The following is a 22,601-nucleotide window of genomic DNA, read 5'->3' on the forward strand; positions in this document are numbered from 1 at the left end:
AGCTCCTAGTACAGAAATGGGGTGGTAGTCACAAGGGGTCAGTGGCACCGTGCTGTGATGACACAGCTCAGCCCTTGTCACAGGATCTCAAATGTGTGGGACAACCTTAATGCCTGCAAGGCTTCAGGAGCAGAAGGGCCCCAGTCCCTCAGATAAAAACACCCCTACAAATTCAGATGTCCCTGTGCATTGCCTCATCCCGGTACATTGCATTTATTTACTCATTGGTAGCACAAGGGTTTAACTTGGGCTTCCATGGTTTATACATTTTTGGTGCTCTGCACAGAAGTGACTTTATCCCTGGGACAAAGCAGTGCTTTCCCTCATGACTGTCAGCACCCAGGGTAAACCATCCCTGCCCAAATGAAGGCCCAACAAGAGACACTTTATCTTGTGCACAAATACAGATTTGACGCTTTTTTCAGCCCCGTTCAGGTCACTATTTAAAAGGCTAGGAAGTGAGCACACATGAAATCATTCCTTCCATACAGGCAGACAGATGGAGAGAAATTCCAGCCTGCTTCCACTCTTTTGTCTTCAGGGCATTTTTGGAATTTCCTTCAGGAAGTGAGGTTATGACCCAGAGCCTTCCTCGGTGAGTAGGCTCTCATTTCCCACAGTCAGCCCTGCACAGCGATGACATACAGTATGAGAAGGTGAGGTTTATCTTCACTCTCCAACTGCATCCGGTATGGGCTCCATGGAACTTAAAAGTAATTCTGAGAGGGAATGGCCTGTGGAAAGGAAATGGAAGTCAAACCTTTGGGAGAAGTAAGGCACTATCTGTTGAACGACACTGCCACGGCCTTTGCTGGCAGACCCAACGGAGCTGCAGCGCTCACGCAGCTGAGCCACCATCCTGTGTTTCATAAACTTCCTTGACGTTTGCAATAGGCTGAGAATTGAACTTATGAATTATATTGGTGATACAAGTGAATTACTTCACTTTTCTACTCTAGGCAGTCATGGTAAAACTAGAAACCGTCTGGTTTTCCTTCTGTTTGTACTTCATTGGCTGTTAGAGGAGAATTGCTCTTGTAGAGATTCTTCTAGTGGCATTTCAGCCATACAGCACATGCTGACAAGAAAGTTATAGTTTAAAATTAGTTTAGTATTTTACATGATCCTGTGACATTACACGTTATGTCCCCACAGAATGGACTTAATCCCAGCATGTACTAAAATGGAGGAATTCTTTCACTAACTTCTGTGGAAACCACACATGGCATGAAACCACCACAATAGTACAAAACTGCTAGTAATCTGATAATAGACTCATTTAAAAAATCAGTTTATTAATGTTTAGAAGTCAATAAAGCTATGTGCAAATTGAACAATAAAAGTCAGAAACATTTTAAATACTATTTTTTAAACCAGAAAAAAAACCCCAAACAGTTTAATTGCACTGGAAATTTTACTACAAAGGCAATACATTTTCTTTATAAAATACCAGTCCTAGGAGTTGCTGATGACTGTAGATAAGTCAATTGCTCTCAGCTATCCCAGATATACCACATTTGTTATAGTAAAACTCTAGGCGCATGAAGACTCCTGTATCTTATTTACATTGGACACATTCAACCCCATTAGCACAGGTTAGAAAAATAGAGAAGTAAAAATGATGCTGTAAAACAAATACATTCAATTTAACAACAGGTACTTCTTCCATTAAAAAATACAGATATCTTTGCTGAAATTATGAACATTAATAAAATGTGTCAAAATGTATTGCATTTTGTTATGGAAGTGCATTTATCTATAGTCATTTCACTTCAACTTTCTTTTTATTTTTTCTGAAACCTGACGTACTCTTTTCTGATTTTCCAACTGAACCTTACTTTTGGAAAGACTGTGAAACTGACACTGAAATTCCCCTTCAGTTTTTAGCTCTTCTTACTTAGGCAAAAATCCCACTGTTGTCAATAGTATTTTTTACTATTTTGTAGGTGTTCAAGTCATCTTGAAGAGAAATGATATTTAGTTCATTCTTGCGTTTTTCATGATAATGCAGTTTAATGCTATAGAATAAAAAGGCAATCAAAATATGGGGCCAAATGCCCTTCTGAGCTACTCCATTAAGTCTGACGCAGCCAATGGAATTGTACAGGCGAAAGTAACTGCAGAATCTAGCTCGTGGTCTTCAAATGTAATACAGACTGACAGCAAAAATTCACAGCTATGATCTTGCTAAGTAAAACCCCAAGAGTTTTGGACTCTGCAAACAAACCCTTATGACTTAACTAAAAGCTCTGCAAAATTATGCCAATTATGGTTGTATGTGGTCTAAGTTATATTTGTGTGATCTCCTTCCATGTTATGTACTAAACAAACACACTTCTTACCAACGATACCAGAGCCACCACTAAATTCAGTACAGAAAGATCTTTGTGTCAGTGGTTTGCTGTGAAGAGAAAAAACTTCACATTCTTCTCACAGGGGAAAAAAAAAAAAAAGATTCATTCTCCCTTTCCCTCCTCCCCCTCTCTCTTTCTCTCACACACACCAGGCATCATTTCACCAAGGCATCAGTCTTTCAGAGTTACTAAGGAGATTTCAGGATATGAATGTGCCTGACAATCCTGAGCTGCCTCAGCGCAAAGACAAAACATGCTCCAGGGAAAAAGATTTTCAAGCCAGAACAGTGTGTCCCATTTCTTGAACTCCAGCCTCGCAAGTGCACCATTTGCCTCATTAGAACTAATGCTACTTGCTCACTCAGCCCAACGCTGCTGCTGTGAGCAGGAGGCGTCCCAGCTCCCTGATTTCAGAGGAAGACTCTGAAATACACCCCCATGGTTACTCCTAAGAAGATGAGGTAACATTGCCCGAAGACATGATGGTTTCAGGATGGTCACCGTCCTCCTTCTGTGGGTGTGAGGAGTTGTCAGACTTACTCCGGCTGAACTCCATGCCCCCAATGATTGGCCGTTTGAATTTGGTCCCAGAATCTGCTGGGGGACATGTGCAGCAGCACAAAATCTTGATGAAAGCCCTCCGCATCTCTTTGTTTGTCAAGGTGTAGATGATAGGGTTCGTGGCTGAATTGAGCACGGCCAGTACTAAGAAATACTCTGCTTTATAGAGGATTGGGCAGGTCTTCACTTTGCACCCCACATCCAGTAAAAGGAGGATGAACAGAGGAGCCCAGCAGGCAATGAAGACACTCAGGACTATGATCACTGTCTTGAGCAAGGCTAGTGACTTTTCTGAGCTCCTGGTAGCTTTGGTAATGTTTTTCCGAAATGTCAGCCTGCGGCTCCTAGTCCTCACCATGGAGTAGATCCTGCAGTAGAGGACCACAATAGATAACAAAAGGCCAGTGAAAACGGTTGTGCAAAAGAGAATATAGTGCTTGTGGTAGAGAGGCAGCACGGTGGAGCAGTTGGACAAGAGGTTCTTGCAGTTCCAGCCCATGATCGGGAGCCCCCCGAGGATGGCGGAGATGACCCAGCACGCACTGATCAGCAAGAAGGAGCGGAAGCTGTTGCTGCCATTGTGGAGTTTCATCTTCAGCATGGTGATGTATCTCTCAATGGCAATGGCCAACAAGCTGAACACAGAAGCTGACAAGGCAACAAACATGGTGCCTTCTCTTACAAACCACTGGTTGGGGGTCAGGCTGTAGGTTTTGTGTCCAGATAGAAGGAGGTTGGCAGTGTAAGCCACACCAGCCAGCAAGTCTGAAAGAGCTAAGTTCCCAATGAAATAGTACATGGGTCTGTGAAACTTCTTGGTTTTCCAGATGGTAAGCAAGACAAAAATGTTCTCTAAGATTATAAAGCAGCAAATGATGATAAAAACCACCGACGTCACTTTAATTCCAGTGTCCACACTCTCATTTAGCTTTCCCGTGTAATTATAATGCTCTTTGATGACATAGTTGACATCGGTGTTGGTGGGGTTGCTGGTGACCTTCTGCGGGGCAGTGGTGCCGGAGTTCATGGTGCCTGGCTGGGGACTGCTCCCCCAGCGGCCACCGGATGGTGACGCCGACCGCAAACCCGGTGGCTGCCCCGGCAGCTCCTTGGCCCCACAGCCTGCCCGGCACTGCTGCACGGCCTCAAAAACTGCAGACCTGAGAACAAGAGGCACAAAACCCAGACTTTAAAGAAGGAAGACAAATAGTGTAGCAAATGCTAAAGGGTTTAAAATAATCTGCTGTTTTAACTGTGCATCAGAGTCATAAATGTATTCACACATGAATCAGTTTCATTCAGCTGGTAAACTATGTTTAAAAGGTGGTTAGGCATATTCAATAGGTAAAGCTAATAAGACAAAAAAAGTTCTGGCATGTAGAACTGAACAAGTTGGAGTCAGCAAGGACTCTATTACTGGACTTCTTCCAACACAAAAGATCTCAAAGCTCCCCGGCAGTAAGTTCTAGCATTTTTTCTTCAGTGGGAAATGCAACAGCAGAGATTAAAAAAGAGAAGGGCTTGCTTGATTAGATTTAACTCTAAATGTATGAAAGTCTGCACAGAAATTACTTGACAGAAGACCTGTATTCTTCTCCATTAATAAAGTCTGAATACACTTTGGAAGGGGGTAGTTATGCAATTTACTGATGCCATCTCAAACAGTGGTAAATTCACTGATGTAAATATAAATAAGAGCTCATCTCAAAGCTGTAAACAGGTAAGGGGTGCCCTTGCTAAATACAAGTAAGAATATACTTTACAAAGCCCACAGCAGTAAAAAGTTTAGAAAAACATGGAATTAAGCTGGAGAGCAAACCCATTCCATGGGTCTGAAACAAAGAATGTCAAAAAAACCCTTGCATTTAAATAACTAGTATTACAAGCTTTTGAAATTGGCATAATTAAGGAATACGCATACAGAGGAAGCCCCCTTTATACATAAAGGTTTTGTAGTGGACATTTAAAAAGAATTAAACACATAATATCACGCAAGGAAAGAAGAACAAGAAGATTTGGTAAATTACAGCCTAAGCGGTGCAAGGCAGTGTGTTCGGCTCCCTACACCATTCCCGGGCTCCCGTCTGCACCGCTCCCGGGCATAAAACTCCCACCGCTCCTGTCCCGCACGGCCCCTGTCTCGCACGGCTCCGGGGCTCAGACCCGCACCGCTCCGGTCCCGCTTCGGTCTCCAGCGCGCGTGGCTCCCGTCCCGCACCGCCTCCACTGGCCGCGGCACGCAGCCGGGCACGCCGGCGTCCAGGTAGCCTCTCCCCCACCCCTCCTATTTTGTTTTGTGGCCCCGGGGGTCGCGCCGAGCGGGGACCGCAGCGCTGGGACTGCCGTGCGGTGTCCCCGAGCCTTACCTCGCTGAAGCGCGGAGTGCGCGGCTCCCCGAGCCTTACCTCGCTGAAGCGCGGCGCGGAGCCCAGACCGGCCCCGCACATCTTGCGAGCCCGCGGAGCAACTCCGGTGGGCGGGCTGGGGGGCTCGGTCGTTTTAATGTTTCTGCTGCTGCTGCCCAACCCTTTTCCGACTCCGTCTTCTCCGTGCACGCCCACCCCGGCCCTGCCCCGTCCCGCCCGCCGGGGCGTGAGCAGCGGCGGGCTGGCACGGACCCCGTGGGGCAGCAGCGGGGCACACGAAGGCGTGAGGCGAAGAACTCCCCCGCGGGACCCCCTCGCCCTGCCGGCCGGGGGACGCAGGGCTCCGGCCTCCCTGACCTGGGAGCCGCCTCTCGGCACCGGGCGCACCCGGCATTCCGGGGAAGGAGGTGCTGGCACGGCCCGGCCGGCTCCGAGCACGGCTCCTGCGCCTGGCGGGGCGCCGGGGGCAGCTTCGCGCCCCGAGTAGGCCCAGAAAGGCCATGGCCAAAGGCAGCATCCCGTATGCTACCTCAGCTGTCCCTCTTCGAGGACTGTGTAAGACATGTTTAAGGAAACACCTGGAAGAAGCTCTTCCATTTTCTCACTACAACCAAGGTGTGTTTTTGCCGTGGCAGGCCCGGTGGCTGCTACCCGCACTCCTGGCCTGCAGAGTGACTCACCAGCGGCTCCCTCCGGAATTGGTCTTGGTGTTTCCACATGAAAAAACCCCAAACAAACAAACAAACAAACAAATAAAATCAAAAAACCCAACCCAAAACCCAAAAACTAAAAAAACCCCAAAACTCTGTGTGTTCAGAGGATGTTGTAAAACAACTGTTTGAAAGTATGAAGAAAAGTTTTTTTTATGCATTTTTTCAGAAACAAAATTGGCAAGGGCAACTACTTAACACTCTTTAAAAAGAATATATTGTATATTCTTTTTAAAAGAAAAACCACTTTTGGTGTATGTGAAATGCCAGCTCTGGTGTATTCTACCGTTGCACTTGCTGCAGAAATATTCCTCTTCCTTCCTTGCTCTGCTCTTGTTAACTCCAAATTGAAATGTAAAAGAATATCACAGTAGGCCAAAGCACAATATAGTGGTTCTTTCAGTTTAAAGCATTTTGCCCATCAATTAGCTGTAGCAGTTGTTATGGGGAAGCAGCTTTCCTCTGTAAGACAGTACAAGTATTCTACCCTCAGGAAGAGGGTCCCTCTCTTATTTATGCTAATAGTCATGCTTCAGTTGCTTCACCTCTCCCAGAATGACTCAGATAAATTACACTGGCAAACAGACATTTACTCTTCTACCACAAAGCTAGAAACTTGAAGATATTTATCCTCCTGAGAGCCTGGAGGAAAATGCAGCCGTTAAGTCACAACTGTCAGAAAAGGCACATGAGATAAATCATGCTTGAGGTTAACATATGTATCCCCTGCAACTGCCCAACATACCCCAGATATTTCAAGCTTTCCCCCTTATTTATCTAATACATAGAAAATACTAAATAAATGTGCATTCATTAGGCATTTTCTTCTAGGAAATAATTCTCACATCATTTTAAGTAAGAGGAACATATTAAAGGAACATGCTTTAATTAAAGGACAGAATGATTCAGGGTTTCATTAGTCAGATGTGCAGGCTTTCATGTCCAGGCTATTGGTTACCAGCTGAGAGGATACCAGCTCAGAGATGTGACATCCAGCAAATTGTCAGAGGCTGTGTAGAATCACAGAACCATAGAATGGTTTGGGTTGGAATGGACCTTAAAGATCACCCAGTTCCTATTCCATTGCCATGGGCAGGAATAGGAACTTGGTGATCTTTAAGGTCCATAAAAGATCAACCTTTCACTAGGCCAGGATGCTCAAAGCCCCATCCAACCTAGCCTGGAACACTTCCAGGGATGGGCACATCCACCCTTTCTTTGGACAACCTGTTCCAGGGCCTCACCACCCTCACAGCAAAGACATTCTTATCAATATTGAAACTAAGCCCACAGTCTTTCAGTTTGAAGCCATTCCATGCTCTTGTAAAAAGTCCCTTTCCAGCTTTCCTGTAGGGCCTCCTTTATATGCTTAAGCACCACAAGAAAGTAATCCCAGAGCCTTCTTTTCTCCAGACTGAACAAACCCAGCTCAGCCTTTCCTCATAAGAGGTGCTCCAGCCCCTTATCATTATTTGCATCTTTCCTCTGGACATGCTCTGACCATGTCTGGTCCATGTCTTTCCTGTGCTGAGAACCCCAGAGCTGGACACAGCACTGCAGGTGGGGTCTGGCCAGAGCAGAGCAGAGCAGAGGGGCAGAATCCCCTTCCTTGAGCTGTTGCCCACACTCCTTATGGGGCAGCCTAGGATACAATTGGCTTTCTGGGCTGCAAGCTCGCATTGCAGCCTCTTATCCACCAGCACCCCCAAGTCCTTCACCTCTGCCTCTCTCAGCCTAAAGTGATACAAGGAGTTGCCCCAATCCAGGTGCTGCACTGGGCAAAATATGCAGGCAATAAGCAATTCAGTTCCATTCCAAAAGGTGGGTACTTGTATCATAAAAAGCATCATTACACTTAGACGACCATACACATTTACAGCCTTCTTGACATTTTGGCAGTGAGGAAACTGAAATATAGCTTCACTCTTCACAGGCAAAGGGACCCAGATCAGCTGGATTTGCACTGAAGGCTGTCTAAACCCTCAGAAAAGACAGGTTTACATGGCTCAACTGCACAGGTTCTAACCTGCTCACAAGGGCCAAAACACAAACACAGGACTCAGGCTGGTCCAGCCAACTCTATCAAAACGGTAGTAGCTGGCAAGTATTTAGCAAGGGGGTTTACACCAGGGTTACACTCCAGCCTCACCCGGAGAACAAGCCACCAACAGAATGAGAACTCTTTCTCAGTACCTCTCCAACTGCCTCGTCCACTGATAAGGAAGCTTGCACTCCTACTACAGAAATCCAGTGTATACATGGCTCCTTTGAGAACTCTGGAGTTGCCTATGGTCAGAATAAGGAGAAAGAACAACACAGTGTTATTCATGCATTTCAGAAATAACCAGATTGCGGGTTTCTGTCAAATGCCAGCAGGAAGGCTGCACACATCAGGATACCAAACTGACACAAAACAGATGCCTCACCTGGCTAAACTGGTTAAAAAAAATGTTCTACAACATGTCTACTAGCATAAAGAGACAGACACATTTTTCACAGGGATCTGAGTATGTAAATGCTCTTACGCAGCTTTCAGGATGAGCAGAAACTCCCATTTTAGGGAATGTCATGAACAACAAACTAATACTGTGTGACAGCCAAAGTTCTTGTGGAACTTCCAGTGAGAGCTTAGTGTGGTAGGGATTGCAGAAACCTGGCTAGTCACAGAGCAATTTCCTTGCAGGAAAATGCTTTGATCTTGTCAGAAGAGAAGCTGTAAGCTGGGGTCCACCCAATGCCTGCATATCAAAAGACTGGCCTCTGACACCACCAGACCGAACTCTCCTAGTGCAGCTGGACAACTCACAATTGCATCAGGGGAGTGTCTGAACACTATCCATCTTGAAAAGATAGTGACAATCCCTGTGAGAGAGATTAGCAAAGGATTTTTCTCCAACACGTCATTCTTCTGCATTTTTCAAAAGTCTTCGTCCATATAAGCAAAAACTACTTTAATTCATCCTGATGCAACCTAGGTCACAGAGGGAGCCATTCCTCTCTGAAATGCTGGGTCATGACAGGAAATCTGTGAAACAGTACCAGAGTGCAGGATTGGTCACCAAGAAAATACCAAGAATGGCCTGCAGAATCCCCCAAAATTCTCATGACTAGAAGAAATAAAAAAGTTGGATTCATTATTCTGCTGCAATCCTTGCACAAATATTCCATATTTTGAATCACTTGTCAAGATTTACATGCATTGTAGCATGCTCTTACGTGCCTTCAAGTAATTGATACTTTTCAAAATCTGTAAGGAAAAAAATATGCCTAATTAATGTGTTCAGATGGGTTCAAATGACACCTTAAATGAAGTACATGCAGGCAGAAGAAAATTATAATATTGTGAGAGAACCCATACTGGGAGACTATACCAGAAAGTTCTAAGAGAGCAGAGAAGACACTGAAAGTATTTCTGTATCTGTAAGAAAGCTACAAAGACTAAATTAAATTATTTTATTAATTTGTTACATAAGAGTAACTACAAACCATTTATACTGATTCTCCAGTATACTGAGTACCTAAGAGAACAATTCAGATTTATTGTTCAGTTTAAAATTAATCAATGTTCCAGTTAAATCGCTTTTCCAGTTTAGAACAATCTGGTTTTAAATTATTCTTTCCACAGGGAATAGGTTAGATAAATTAATTTTCTGTTGATATTCAGTTTTCAAAAATTTCATATCTTCTTTCCTCAGATTAGAATCAAAAACCTGGTTTGGGGGAAAAAAAAGTCATGAGAACATTGCAAAGATTAAAGCACACATATTTTTTCAGTATTAGTATTCTATAACTTAATAATAGATGGTCTGGTTTTAAGTTCTTGACATTGATAAATAATATTAATTAAATGGCCTTTTTTGTTTAAAAAGGCAACTGTAAAAAGTTTACTATATTCATTTTTGTGAGAATCTGCACTATATTTTTAGTCCACTAAGCTGAATATATTATTAGGAAAAGCTCAAGTCTGAAGGGAAAGAGTTGAAGAGGTTGAGAAATTGGCATGCAATAGTTTGCATGGATATCATTGTACCCAAAAATTAACACACTTCAATATACAAAGCAATCATTAACATGATGATAAAACTGCTAATATACTCTTGAACTTCCTACTGGTAGTTCAACTACAGAATGTTTCTCAGAGGGCAGTGGGTGGCCAAGCCACGGTCAGGATCAGACACATTCCACCTGGGCACAGCGACAGCTCTGCTGCCATCGGTCCCTGCCGGGCTCCCTTGAGCCCCACCCACAGCGCCTACAGAGGGACACGCTGCGGCACCGGGAGCAGGGCACACACCTAACACCTTCTCTCTACATATCTTACTGGGGGCTGCAGAAAGTTAAAAAACTAGGTACAGAAAAAGTCTCCCACCACAGCATACAAAAAATTATCAGAAGGTTGGCTTATCTGTAATTTTTACCCAATGCACAATAGTGAGAGGTAAGCTTCAAAGCTTTGGGATGGATGTGGCAATGTGGAAAGAGTTAACTGCCTTGAATTCAATCAGCAGCAGCAAGAGCTACACCACCTTTACCCCCATTTTCAAAAGCATGGGTTAACCACAGAGGTGTGAATATTATGCAGTCGGCTTGGCTTAGTAGACCTATGAACTTACCAGTTCACAAATTATTTATATTCTTATAGAAATAGTTCCATATAGAAATAGAAATATTTCAATTATTTCTATTTCTTATTTTCTACACGTGCTACTCAGAAAATAATGACTTGGAAGTCATGTTGGGGGGACAGGTGTGATAGAAACACTTCTGCAGCCTGATTAAAAACAAATTCCTGAATATTCACGTTAAAAACCTATTTCCATTATTTTCCTAGGAAACATTCTCAGGTGCCTTCATCTTCAGTAATATAAGAGATGAAAACCAGAAAGAAACAAGAAAAATAGGAGAGGGAGCTACTCAGAGTCAGGCAGGAAGCTACTTGGCTGCACAGAAAATGGCCTCACCCTTTTCACTGACTTTTAGTTTATATTTTTCTTTTCCTTATTTGTTTCAAGAGTTTCCTTCCACTATGAGTCACAGAGCTCTTGCAAAGGCAGCTGACTGCATTTAGGTAGATAGCACTGATAAATTGCATCCTATTTCAAGTAATGGTTTATCTCAACAGAAAAGGAGCGTCCCAATCAGTCACTGCCATAAATGACATAATGATAGGGAAGAAAAAGTGCCTTCAGTTCTCTGGTGTATTCCCTGATCCTATTGGCAAGGTGATGGGTTACAAAGATGAAATGGATGCATTGATGCATCCTGAAAATGGTCACTGTAGAAAGGTGAACAAATTTTCTCTCTAGGGGAAGTTTGTTTTACAGAAATAAGAACAAGAGGAAGAATTTCAACCCTGGGGAAGAATATGCATATAATTCCAAGAATTCACTTGAGGGATAAATTCTGAGTTTAAACCAAAGCAAAATCTTAAAAAATGGCCACCTTTAGGGTAACTGACCAAAGAAGAAATAAAAAACAGAAATAAACTTTCTGGTTTTGTATGTCCACCACTTTTATACCTTTTTGGTCCTCTGTGTTCTGCGTCTCTTACCATAAATTACTCCTCCCTGCTATTCCTAAATCTCATTAGTGTTCACTGGTCAATTTCTTATTGGTTGTCTCATTTCTTTGACCAGTGTTGGGAGAACTTTAGAAAGGTTCATTTAGATGAGGTGATGTGGACTTACTCTTTAGCAGCCTTTGCTTAAGAAGAAAATTATTACTGCCAGAGTAACCCCAATGTAATTGTAGATAGGGGCACAAAATATGAATCCACCGAGTCTGTCTTTCCTTCTGCAACCTCACCAAAAGTAAAAGAGGACTTGCTCAAAGATTCTAAATTAACAAACATGATGTAAAACTTGTAAATACCACAGTCAAAGGAAGAGGCTTCAGTGATCTATCCCAAGGCCACAGGAGATAACAGGGTTTCAGTCTCTTTGGCAATTATAGCTCCTAACAGAAAACAATGGCTATTAGTGAGGCACAATGTGCAAAACTGCTCATCACAGCTGGGAGAAAGATAGCTTGGTGAGCTGAGTCCCAGCACTTAAAACCTTGTGTCGTCTCAAATTACACCTCACTTAGTACATAGCTAAAATTAAACTCTTCTGTAGTTCTAAAGACACCAATTGGCAGCAATAGAAATTCTAGGAAAGACTACAAAATAACAATGAACAAAACCCCACCACAGAAAAAAGGCCTGAAACAACAATAATTTGCCCTGAATGTAATTAGAAAAGTATCAGATTAAAACTGTAACTTGCCACAGCTTAAGAAGAATGCTTTTTTAGTAATACTATTCCTGATTATTCCTCTCATTACTCACTGAACTGCTTAAGATACCATGATCAAGTCTGAGAAAATCGTGGCTTGCCTTCCTTGTAAAAGCAGGTGCAGACACCAAAACCATTGTAAAATCTCTTTGACAGAAGGAACACTAAAATATATTACTGAACTCACAGCCATTCTCACACTAGACTAAGGTCACCTATGTGAGGCATTGGGAAGAAAATCTGGTTTAATTCCAATTAGCTCAGAACAGGGAGGTGGTCAGTCAGAATCAAATGCAAAAACCCAGAAGTGTTGTAATGAGCATGGAGCTCTAGCCATGCAGTCCGAATTGCCACTGTTCTGGTTACACTGGAGCTAGAATTTGCTAGCCTACATCAAGATTTGGTTCCTTTGACACACCATTTATGTTTGAAGCAGTATGTTGATGTGATGTGTTTCTTTAGAGACAACTAGAGGTGAAACTCCAAGCTGTGTTTTGTAAATTCTTAGAAAGTCATCACTGCCAAAAGCCTTATTTAGGAAATAACAGGCACATGACTCACTTCTAGTCCTTGTTTCACTAATTCAGATACACTGTGAAGGAAGGAGTCCCTCAACAGCACAGTTCAAATTTTTTTCATACTGCTAAGGCATTGTTCTTTTCAAAAGCAGTATTAGCTGATAGCCACTGGTAGAAAGGTTTATTTCTGGACAAACTTTCCAACTTTTACTTAATCATTGCCACAGTTTTATGCAAAAGCTAAAAAAATGTCTAAAAATTACATTTATTTTATAAATGAGCCTTACTGTTTGGAACTATTGAACCCCTCATCACACAGCTGAGCCAGGCACAGAGCAGTTCTTAGACACCTAAAGTGGCATTCCCAGATACTGGAGCCCCCCAGACTTGAAACTAGAAAATGACCTTGCTCTGGAAATTGTGTATATTTCTCAGAACACCACACCCTGTGTAGGTAATAGTGAGCAGCATTTCATACAATATCTTGTTTTTCACAGAAATTATTCTAGAGGCAAATCAAGACAAATTTTTTGTGGACAAATTTACCAGAAAAATCTAGACAATAATTCTGAGGAGTTGTTATCTAAAAGGTAAATTCGTCTGGATTTTAGCCAAGCTGTATAGAAGCTGTACACTTTGAGGACAAACAATGCAGGCTAGAATCTGTGATTGCTGTATGCCACTTCTTGATAAAAAGCTAAGGAGCTTTGTTTCACAATATGACTAAAGCAGAACAGCACTGGGAAAACTGCCTCAGGAAGTCCACACACAATATAAATCATAATCAGATTTTCCATACCTTTCTAGACACAGGAACTCCTAAAATATCAAACCAATGAGACTACAAGTTGAATACTAAGCCAATAGATTCTGCAGGCATATTTCTCAAAACAGATCTGTGAGGTACATTTATCCATATTCATCTCTCTACAGACATACCTATCTTATAAGAAAATGTGAGGAACAGTATAGTCTCTTAATGAGATTTCCTGAACAAACCCAAAATGAAATCTAAACTAATTCTCAAAAAAAGCTCCAAAAAAACTCACCCCAATTTCCAGTAAGTAATAATAAAGATGTCTTTTTGGCTCTTGAAGATTGCTGCTCACCTCTTGACCCTGCAAATAGTTTATTTGTACCTGGACTTGGCTGGAAAGATTTCTGCTTTGTTTTATCTACAGGCTAGTAACTAATATGCATAGAACTCTCTGAGTCAATGCCATAGTAATGCTGTGATATGCATAAAACTTTTTTGGTGATCCTCAGATATTATGTATTACAATGAAATTATATTTTTCATGGAGATTTGCAGGATATTGTACAACATAAATACTGTTATGATAATGGCATTAACTTTTTTTTCATCCACTTTTTTCTTCTTCATATATTGTGTCTCTCTAATAAAGTATTTGAAAAATTATTTCATACCCAACACCTGTATGACACACTAACAGGTAGCACTTTTGCCCTATATTTTTCAAGGCGTATCTCCTCATTTGAATTAAACAGCCTGATGCTCTTTAATATATAAAGGGATCTGTGGTATAAATAGGAGTCTTTGCATGGACTTCAATGGATTGAGGAACAGCATTTGAGATGGAAATCTAAAATCTCTTTGAGGGTTGTACAAAAGTGTTACCCTCAAAAATATCTTTTGTCTGTTGCCAATGTTAAGGATTTCAAATCAGTGATCATTATCAGCAGACATCACTATCTTGAGTAGATACTTACTGTAACCTTCTCTGAATTAAAATTACATGGTACTCACTGATCCCTGAGAAAGCAAAGAAAAGCTCAAACCTTGATTCACACAATGAAACTTGGATCCCAGGAAACATGTCTCCCATCATGCATTCCGTTCAGAATTTCAACATCATCTTCTGCTATTGTAAAATCAAACACCTGTGGGAATGCACATACAGTTCACATCATGAGCACAGACAGAATCAACAACCTCACATATATTCTAGTATTTAACTGGTCAAGGTTCACTTTCATGTGAGGCCCAATTTTTATGTATTTTTCCTTCAGAAAATTCTTCTATTTTGTCATAGAAAAATACTCCATCAAGCTGACAGGCTCCATTGGGTCCTTTGCTCCTTTAGTGACTCATGTTTATTTGTGCACTATGTTAAGATGGTTTTGCAGCACTCTGGCCTCAGGCAAGGTTCCAAGACAAAGGTAGTATCATAGCTGTTTTTGACAGCACTCTCTATTGTCTCTGCCAGAGGTAGGTATAGGAATATCCTGACAGCAATCTCTTTGGGAGAATGAGCTCAGTATTTCACTTACATCCCAATGTTCAGTTTAGAGTGTTACAGTTCTCTTTCTCAGAACTTTACACAAAGAGAATTTTTACAAGGTATTAGGACATTCACAAAGCTAACAAGCCAAAGGCTGTGTCTGTCTTTTCTATGACTCTGACAAAATTCGCACAAATCAGCTAAATACAGAAAAAGTGCCACGGTGCCTCAGTACTAACTCAAACTGGAAAGCATTCACCTGTCTTCAAACACAGGTTCTTACAGCCACTGCCTTCTCCTGTGGCCACAGCTGCAATGTGAACGATGGTGTCAGTGCTTTCTTAGCAGGTGTCCTATTGAGACATTATCATCAGGCAGTTGCTTCTGTTCTCTTTGTCAGAGCTCTTCTGTGCTAAATAAAAAGATTCTGTGGAGCCTGAACTGTAGCCAAATGAGCTCCTCCCATCCTGCATTATCCAGCAACCACTGTTCTGGAATGATCCTTGTAGTCAAATCTCATTGCTCTTTCTAGCCTTTTAAGCTTAAACCAGGGACCAGTCCCAGAACTAGAAACCTTATGTTTTATATACTGAGGGTTTAATGAGGACCAACTTGACCAGAAGTGGTAGAGACTCAGGCCAACCCAGAAACATGAGGGAAAGAAAAAGAAGGGAGGTGTGATAAACAACAAAGACTGTGCCAGTTCTTTCCGCTCTCCACCTTAAGTGTTTTAAGTTTGGATTGTAACACATTCCCTGAGTTGTGTGAAATGAACTGGTGGTGCCATTGAGTAAACTCTGTAAAAAAATGAAATTAATCTGGATTTCAAATATTATTGGGGAAAACAAAAGTATAAGGAAGGATTTTCAAACTGGTTTTGTTCTCTGATCTGGTTCCCAATACAGTACCACAAGCAGCTGTGCTTGTACCACAGAAGGCAGTGTGAATGTCAGAATAAAAAGTCAAGGCAGAAGCTGTATAAACAGGCATGTCCACCTGCAGAAATTCTCATGTATATTGATTCACACCTCTACACACACACACAAAAGGATAAAAACAGCAGATGGAAGATTCCTGTCTTCTTGCAAAGTTTCTTCCAGATTTGCCACAGCAGTTCATACCCCTATGATATTTTTGGAAAGTTGTGGTTTTGCCTACCCTAAAGAAAGAACATTTTCAGATTAGAGAAATAGAGAGACAAAGCAAGTAATGAATTAAAACCATTTGGTATGAAAAGAAAATTTAGAAAAGGTGAGGGGGAGGAATCACACTGCCAGTTCTCATTCATTTCCACTTTTCTTTGTCCAGCCCCTTCATGCTGGGACCTTTTCTGCACATTGAGTAGAAGGAGAAGGTAGGGGAAGAGTCAGGGCAGGTAGGACTGTGATTTCCTTTGAAGGTCTTTATGGTGGAGCTATCCCCAAGTGAGTTTTAAAGCTTTCATAAACTGTTATCCATAGCATCCAAACTCCTTCCATTTGACCAATGTGCCTATCACAAAAAGGATGAAACCATAGCCAGATTAGGATGTTCTACAACCAGACAGGTAATAACTAGAGCTATTAATTACAAAAATCAACTGCAAAAGGTCTTCTATGGATTTTTCTTTATTCACAGTAATTAGCTCTCCAGGTATTTTCTGATATTTGTGAGTTATAGTTTTTTTCCTAAATTGTGGTCATTTCATGGTACCCATTTGCCAATTGTGAATGAGTTACCCCAGTATAAAACTGGTAAGGAAAATGGGAAGGCAACCCAAAATATTAAAAACTCTCACTTGGATGTTAGCCAGGCTTGAGTGCATAACCAAATCTTACCTTGCAGTTTTCCTCTACCCGTTCTGCCCTTGTTGACTTTGGAATAGTGACAATCCCATTCTGAAAAGAATTATGCTTCTCATCAATAAAATGTGCAGATTTAAAGAAAATTATCTATCTTCAAGCCATTACAATGAATTCCTCACATCTTCTGAGGTTCTAATTTCAATTTCTGGGGGACACTGACATTTTTCCATGTCATTTGCAACTGCAGTTACAAACACTGTGCTGATTTCCAACACACTACATGGTTTATATCAACTTAATACATTATTTCACTGCTTAGTACTTTATATTCAGTGACAGAAATAGAATGATGAGGAATACTACTTGTAACATCTACTTTAGAACATTTCTTAGTGGTGGCTCTTATTCTGTACAACCAGATTATTTATAATAATTAATATTTGAAATACTGGCATGATTTGTGTACTACATTCTAAATTTCCAGTACAGCCACCAGTTCACACAATATCAACATATTGAAAGCAGAAATATCTTCTGGTTTAAATAAATTCTGGTTTAATGCACAAACCCCAAACAATTTGCATTTTTTTCCTGAGAAAGGAGACACATTTTTATTACCACCCTCCATTACCTGTATGCTCCAGCGTATGCAAATCTGTGCTGGAGTTCTGCCATACTTCTTTGCCAGCTGAATGACAGTAGGATGGGTGAGTGCTTCACCTTTGGCTAAAGGACAGTAGCCTTCAAAAACAATATTTCTGCTCCTACAATAATCAACCAGCTCCTGAGGTCTTTGGAAAGGGTGGTATTCAACCTTAACAGATAAACAGAAATAAACTCAGTAAAAACCCTGAAAACACATTTTGTAGAAAACATCAATGAAAATGAAAATAATTTCTCTCTTGTTTTAAAAATAGAACATGAGTGAAGTCACTGTTTCTGGGAAGTAGGCATAAGGTATTAGTTTCAGAAGATACATGAAGGGTATTAATCACATATTTTACCAATAATTGGCTCAAAAAGTTAACTGCATTTTATGTTTCCCTCAGAAACCAGGCACAGTTGTCTGCCTGACCTGCAGCTGGACTTTCACTATTGCTCTACTGTTAAGAAATATATACAAATGAACAGTGGAAGTCAGCTTCAGGTCACTTTTATTGGTACTTGAGACTACTTTCTCTTCCCCAAATCTATTTCCTTTCCTGCTTCTTTACTAATGATGCTTTCAAGTGAACTTTGAGTTGCCCAGACAAGAGGAGGGGGCTGAGCAGGGGCTGGGTTTGCAAGGGACCAACCAGAACAATTTGCTTAGGGTGAGGACCTGACCTTGGAAGCAAAGCCTGTTGGCATGGATTGCACATGGCAAATCCTGTGTTGTGTGTGGTGTCGCCATCAGCTTGTACAGGGAAGCAATCACACTGTGGAACTGGATGTGTGAAGGAGACCCTTTGTAGGAAGGAAGATCACAAATTGCCAAAACCAGTTAAAAGAGGAAAAGTAACAAGCTACAAAGACACGGTTGTTGGGAACAAAAGGAAAAAGAAGTTATTGGACAGTAATCATCTCAGAGGAGAGACATATTCTGGCATGTAGCTAAAACCAGAAAAGAAACTCTGTGATGTTCCTTAATAAGTTATTTAAATAAGTATTTTACAGTCTATTCATTGTAAGAAGCATACATTACTCTGCATTTAGATGAAAGTGGGTAGTGTTTGCTTTAACAAAATACAAAATCATGTGATGCATTTTTGTGACTGGTCATCAGCATTGTTCCAGGTACTGAACTCTTACGCATTTTGAAGAAAAATACTCTTCTGAGCAATCACCTCAATACGTGGAATCTGGAAAATTTCTTCTGCCATAAAGAGGACAAATGAACATTTCCTGTTTCTCATCTTTAGTACATGTTGTCTTTTCAGACAACAATAGCCAGGAACAATGGGCTGGCAGTCATTCAACGTGAGCTAAGAAAAAACTGTGCCCCTGGAAGGCTGGGCTGAGTCAGCCTAAAGCTGCTATGATCTAAATTACTAGGTGGACTCGGGAACAAGGTTCAAGCAGCAGACATCCATGTCTTCAACCTTTGATGTTTCTTGACCTTTGAGTACCCTTTGTATTTCATGTTTGTATGTGTAAGAGCAGTGCTTAGGTCATACAGTTATTCCCTTCTTTGCACCTGAGCTGGATACGAAATATTCTCATTGTATCTATGCAGAACTAGGAGGGGAGAAGTGAAAGAGCAAGCCAGGTGTATTACTGGATTAGTAAAAGAGTAATAAGCAATTCTAGCAGATGTTCTTTACAATAAGTATAGCAAATAACGCAGTTCAAAAATATTAAATAAAAAAATTATGTATTTAGGACCAAATCCTGAAACATCTGCAGTGCCTCTATGGCATCATGTGACTTATTCAGCATTTATTACTAATTAAACTGCAAGTAGAATTTACCTGCTGGTCTAGTAAGACTCCAGGCAGCACAGTTTCAGGTTACAGCAGAAATGTTTAAAGCAAGAGCAGTATGCTGAGGTATCACCTGAAAGCTTCACAAGCAGAATACATAGCAACAACTACTTCCCACCTGAAAAGATCATACTTTGTGCCTTTCACTGAATCCAGAGGCTCCCAAATTTTGTGAATAGAATTTTTGACATTTTGACACACACAGTTTTGTGTTGGTAGAAGCAAGTCTTTTTCTTCTTAAATATATTACTAAAATAATAAAATGCATCAAATAAAATAAGCACTTATTGAATTTTTTTTTTTTAATTAAAAAATTCTGGAAGGTTTTAGCAGCATCTGCAAGGCACTAGGATCCTGAGCTACAAGAGGCATAAGGTGAGCGGTCAACATATGCTTCCCCTCAAAATAACAATTCTTGCTTCCTGTCTTGCCCCACCCTTGCTATTTTTGTCACCTTTTTTGTCAGACTTTTTCAGGCAAGGATTGTCTGTCACATGATGGCAGAGGAAGATCTTGATCTTTTCTGGCACCCTACCCTGATTCTGGCATGTAAAAACTGGCATCTGTTTAATAGAACAGTTTGCAGTTCACATTACAGAACTTCACAGCAGCTACATGCCCAGCCACAGGGGACCTCCAGCTAAAGCACTGTTTTCTTACAACAGTCACAGCAAATGGGGAAAAGCTGAGCCTAATAACAACCCTTACACATGGCCCTAGAAAGTCAGACCTCAGATGATGATGCCTTACTCCTTCCACCCTGCTGTAGTCCTTTTCACATGACAAAGTTCTGCACATCTGGAATTCAGTAATTTTCTCTATGGCAATGCTGTCTTACAATTTTTTTTCTCTTAATGAAACTGAAATACAAGCCTATGAGTATTTTATAGAAGTTTTATTTATAGAAGTTTTATATATAGAAGAACAATTCAGGTGAGTTTATGTACAAAGGGGTTGTTTTCTAATGTCTTACATGCATTTATACCTTGTACAAATTTATACAGTAGAGCTCAATATTAGTGGCAATATCAACTATGTAAGTAAATCTCTCTGAGGTCATTACACAGTAATTCACACTTCTCCAGGACTGGAAATATATTGATGAACATTCCTACATGGAATTCATAGAGGAACAGCTTATATTTGGGTTCAGTGTATCACATTAGTAAATGAAACATATATATTTGTTAAGTACTTATAAAATGTATTTTTTCCCATAATGAGTGACAGGGCAATGAACCTTTAGAGAGACTTCAAAGATTTCTCTGAGCATAAATCAGAACTTCCTACTGCCAAGTCAATTACAAAACTCTGGCACACAAACCTGGAACTAGGTTGTAAGTTTCACTCTACATGATGCTAGAATAAAGTACATTTTCAATCATTTTACAGTGTTTACCAGCATTTTTAACAGTATATTGAAGGTGCTTGCTTATTAATAAATAACTTAGCAATACCATATTCTTGAAAAGACAGGCCTTGCCTGCTTCTTTAAAAGACATGACAATACTGTTTTTCCCAGGAACTGAGAAGAAAGGCAGTACTTGAAACTTGGTTTGTAAAACAGAAGTATTGCTTATTTCTCCTGCCTTCCTACTTTCTCCCCTTCACAGATAAAAAACCCAACTTTCAATTTTAACATCATAAGGGAACTGTTGTAATTGTAAGAACACCCTGAACTCTAAAAGGGAAGTATTTTTCCTCCATTTGTTTCTTCAATATTTAGACTGTATCCAATGACTCTTTGCAAATGTTTTATATTTAGTAAGTCCATTGAAACAGTACACTATTTTATGCATAAATATAGCGGAAAAACTGTATTATAAGTTGTGGACAGTGAAATAAGAACTCAGTACAGCATTTCCATTTTGAATTTAGAAATGCATTATTTATATGATGGTACTTAAGTAATCTTACCATCAGACTCAGTAATTCTCCAACACTAAGCAAGAAACAGAATACATACTTTTTTGAGGATAAGCTGAAGTATGGTTTATAAAATTCCTTTAACTCTAAAAAAATATAAATTGATGCTATAACAAAACTGTTTTAGGTGGAGCATTTGGCAGTGGTATGGGTAATTCATTGTTGATTTTTGCTTTCAATTCACAACTGCTGTGTAGCATCTCAAAGAAATTACTAGCAGGGGCCCTCTCACACCCCTCAGTATCACCACCACCTCAAATTTTTGTATCTTCTTTTTAGCCTCAGAAAAAGCAAATAGCACCAAGAAACAGCTTGTGTCCATGAACACCATTGAAAAAGTAAGACTGGTAACATTTTGACACTGTGGGTAAGAGGAAATTTCAAAACAAAATCATTATTTTTTCCTTGCAGTGATTTAGTAGAAAACTGAAAAGCTACTATTATTTAACAGGCAGTACCAATTCATGCCAAACTCTAGTAAGTCTTTGCACATGTCTATTTCTTGAACCTTGGTAAATTCACCAATTATTAAACAGTCATCAACCTGCCCACCTTAACATATATTTCCATGGTTTATTTTGAATAACTGGATTTAAATATTGTGTATGGGTTTATGCTTATTTAAAATTAATTAATTGCCCTTTAGTAACGCTTCGTATAGTGGACAGCCAAAATCAGAGTTGTTTGGTACTGACAGTCACACTCTGAGCAACACTTTCATGGCTGTGAATGACATTAAACCATAAACAGCTGCCAGAAGTCCTGACCATCTGTACAAAGGGGAAAACCCTGTGCCTGCACCCCATCCACTCCAGTTCCCACATCCATGTCAGCACACACACACACACTATCTGGCAGGAGGTGGAAGGAATGGGAGCATGAACTTCCAGCACAGCTGTAGGCAGAACCTGCAACAAGGGAAGGTTTGTCGAGTGTCCTGGCAGCCTGCCGGTATGTAGGTGGCCATCCTAGATCTGCCTAGGGCAGCAAAAACATTCTGCCAGGGCTGTCACAGCACCTGCCTAAACCAGGAGTTCACTGAATTCATGTGAACTAGGAAATGAGGGGGGAGCAAGGGAAGGGCACCCTTACATGGATATGTCATTAACTGACTCTTTCAGTGTTGCTTACAGGAAGCACAAAAGTATTCAAACAGAGGCTTTCCAAAAACTGGTTCACTCTGAAGATGCTAAATATTCTGTGATTCTTGAATTTTATTTCTAAACTGTTTTATCACCAAAAAACTGTCACAGGGACCATTTGTTTCTGTCTGTGTATCCAGACACAAACAAGTAGCCTGGGAGAAACTGGGTGGGGAAATTTGAGGAAGAACTTCCCTACCCTTTGGGTCATCTTCCGGAATGGTTTTCAATATGCAAATAGAAATGAAAAAAGAAATTGT

At 40.8% G+C, this 22,601-nt stretch overlaps 2 protein-coding genes across 5 annotated transcripts in view; both read right to left on the reverse strand.

The window, feature by feature from the left end:
• Positions 1 to 1,275: 1,275 nt before the first annotated feature.
• On the reverse strand, positions 1,276 to 8,472 carry S1PR1 (sphingosine-1-phosphate receptor 1). 3 transcript variants are annotated; one of them, XM_071436130.1, is made up of 2 exons: positions 8,185 to 8,472; positions 1,276 to 4,075 (listed from the first exon to the last, which is right to left on the reverse strand). In XM_071436130.1, exon 2 carries the CDS (start codon positions 3,940 to 3,942, stop codon positions 2,803 to 2,805), a length of 1,140 nt encoding a protein of 379 aa, XP_071292231.1. In that variant the 5' UTR covers positions 3,943 to 4,075; positions 8,185 to 8,472; the 3' UTR covers positions 1,276 to 2,802. The 3 variants fall into 3 exon arrangements, with proteins under 3 accessions (XP_071292231.1, XP_071292230.1, XP_071292229.1); XM_071436129.1 differs by lacking the exon at positions 8,185 to 8,472 and adding an exon at positions 5,282 to 7,076; XM_071436128.1 differs by lacking the exon at positions 8,185 to 8,472 and adding an exon at positions 5,321 to 5,750.
• A 958-nt stretch (positions 8,473 to 9,430) lies between these two features.
• LOC139594275 (uncharacterized oxidoreductase YtbE-like) overlaps positions 9,431 to 22,601 on the reverse strand; it is a 45,861-nt gene continuing 32,690 nt past the window's right edge. For both annotated transcript variants that reach the window (XM_071436139.1, XM_071436140.1), the window contains 4 exons: positions 17,443 to 17,625; positions 16,845 to 16,904; positions 14,585 to 14,686; positions 9,431 to 9,701 (listed from right to left, as the gene is read on the reverse strand). In XM_071436139.1, the coding sequence (XP_071292240.1) occupies positions 14,591 to 14,686; positions 16,845 to 16,904; positions 17,443 to 17,625 (339 nt within the window). In that variant the 3' untranslated portion in view covers positions 9,431 to 9,701; positions 14,585 to 14,590. The remainder of the gene's footprint in view (positions 9,702 to 14,584; positions 14,687 to 16,844; positions 16,905 to 17,442; positions 17,626 to 22,601) is intronic.

This window comes from Agelaius tricolor, unplaced genomic scaffold (genome assembly GCF_023055355.1).
Source record: "Agelaius tricolor isolate 1412-34295 unplaced genomic scaffold, bAgeTri1.0.p SCAF_11, whole genome shotgun sequence".
NCBI classification, from domain to species: domain Eukaryota; kingdom Metazoa; phylum Chordata; class Aves; order Passeriformes; family Icteridae; genus Agelaius; species Agelaius tricolor.

Excerpts from the sequence above, each read along its gene's own strand:
- S1PR1 (XM_071436130.1), bottom strand. The coding sequence starts at position 3,942 with ATGAACTCCGGCACCACTGCCCCGCAGAAGGTCACCAGCAACCCCACC.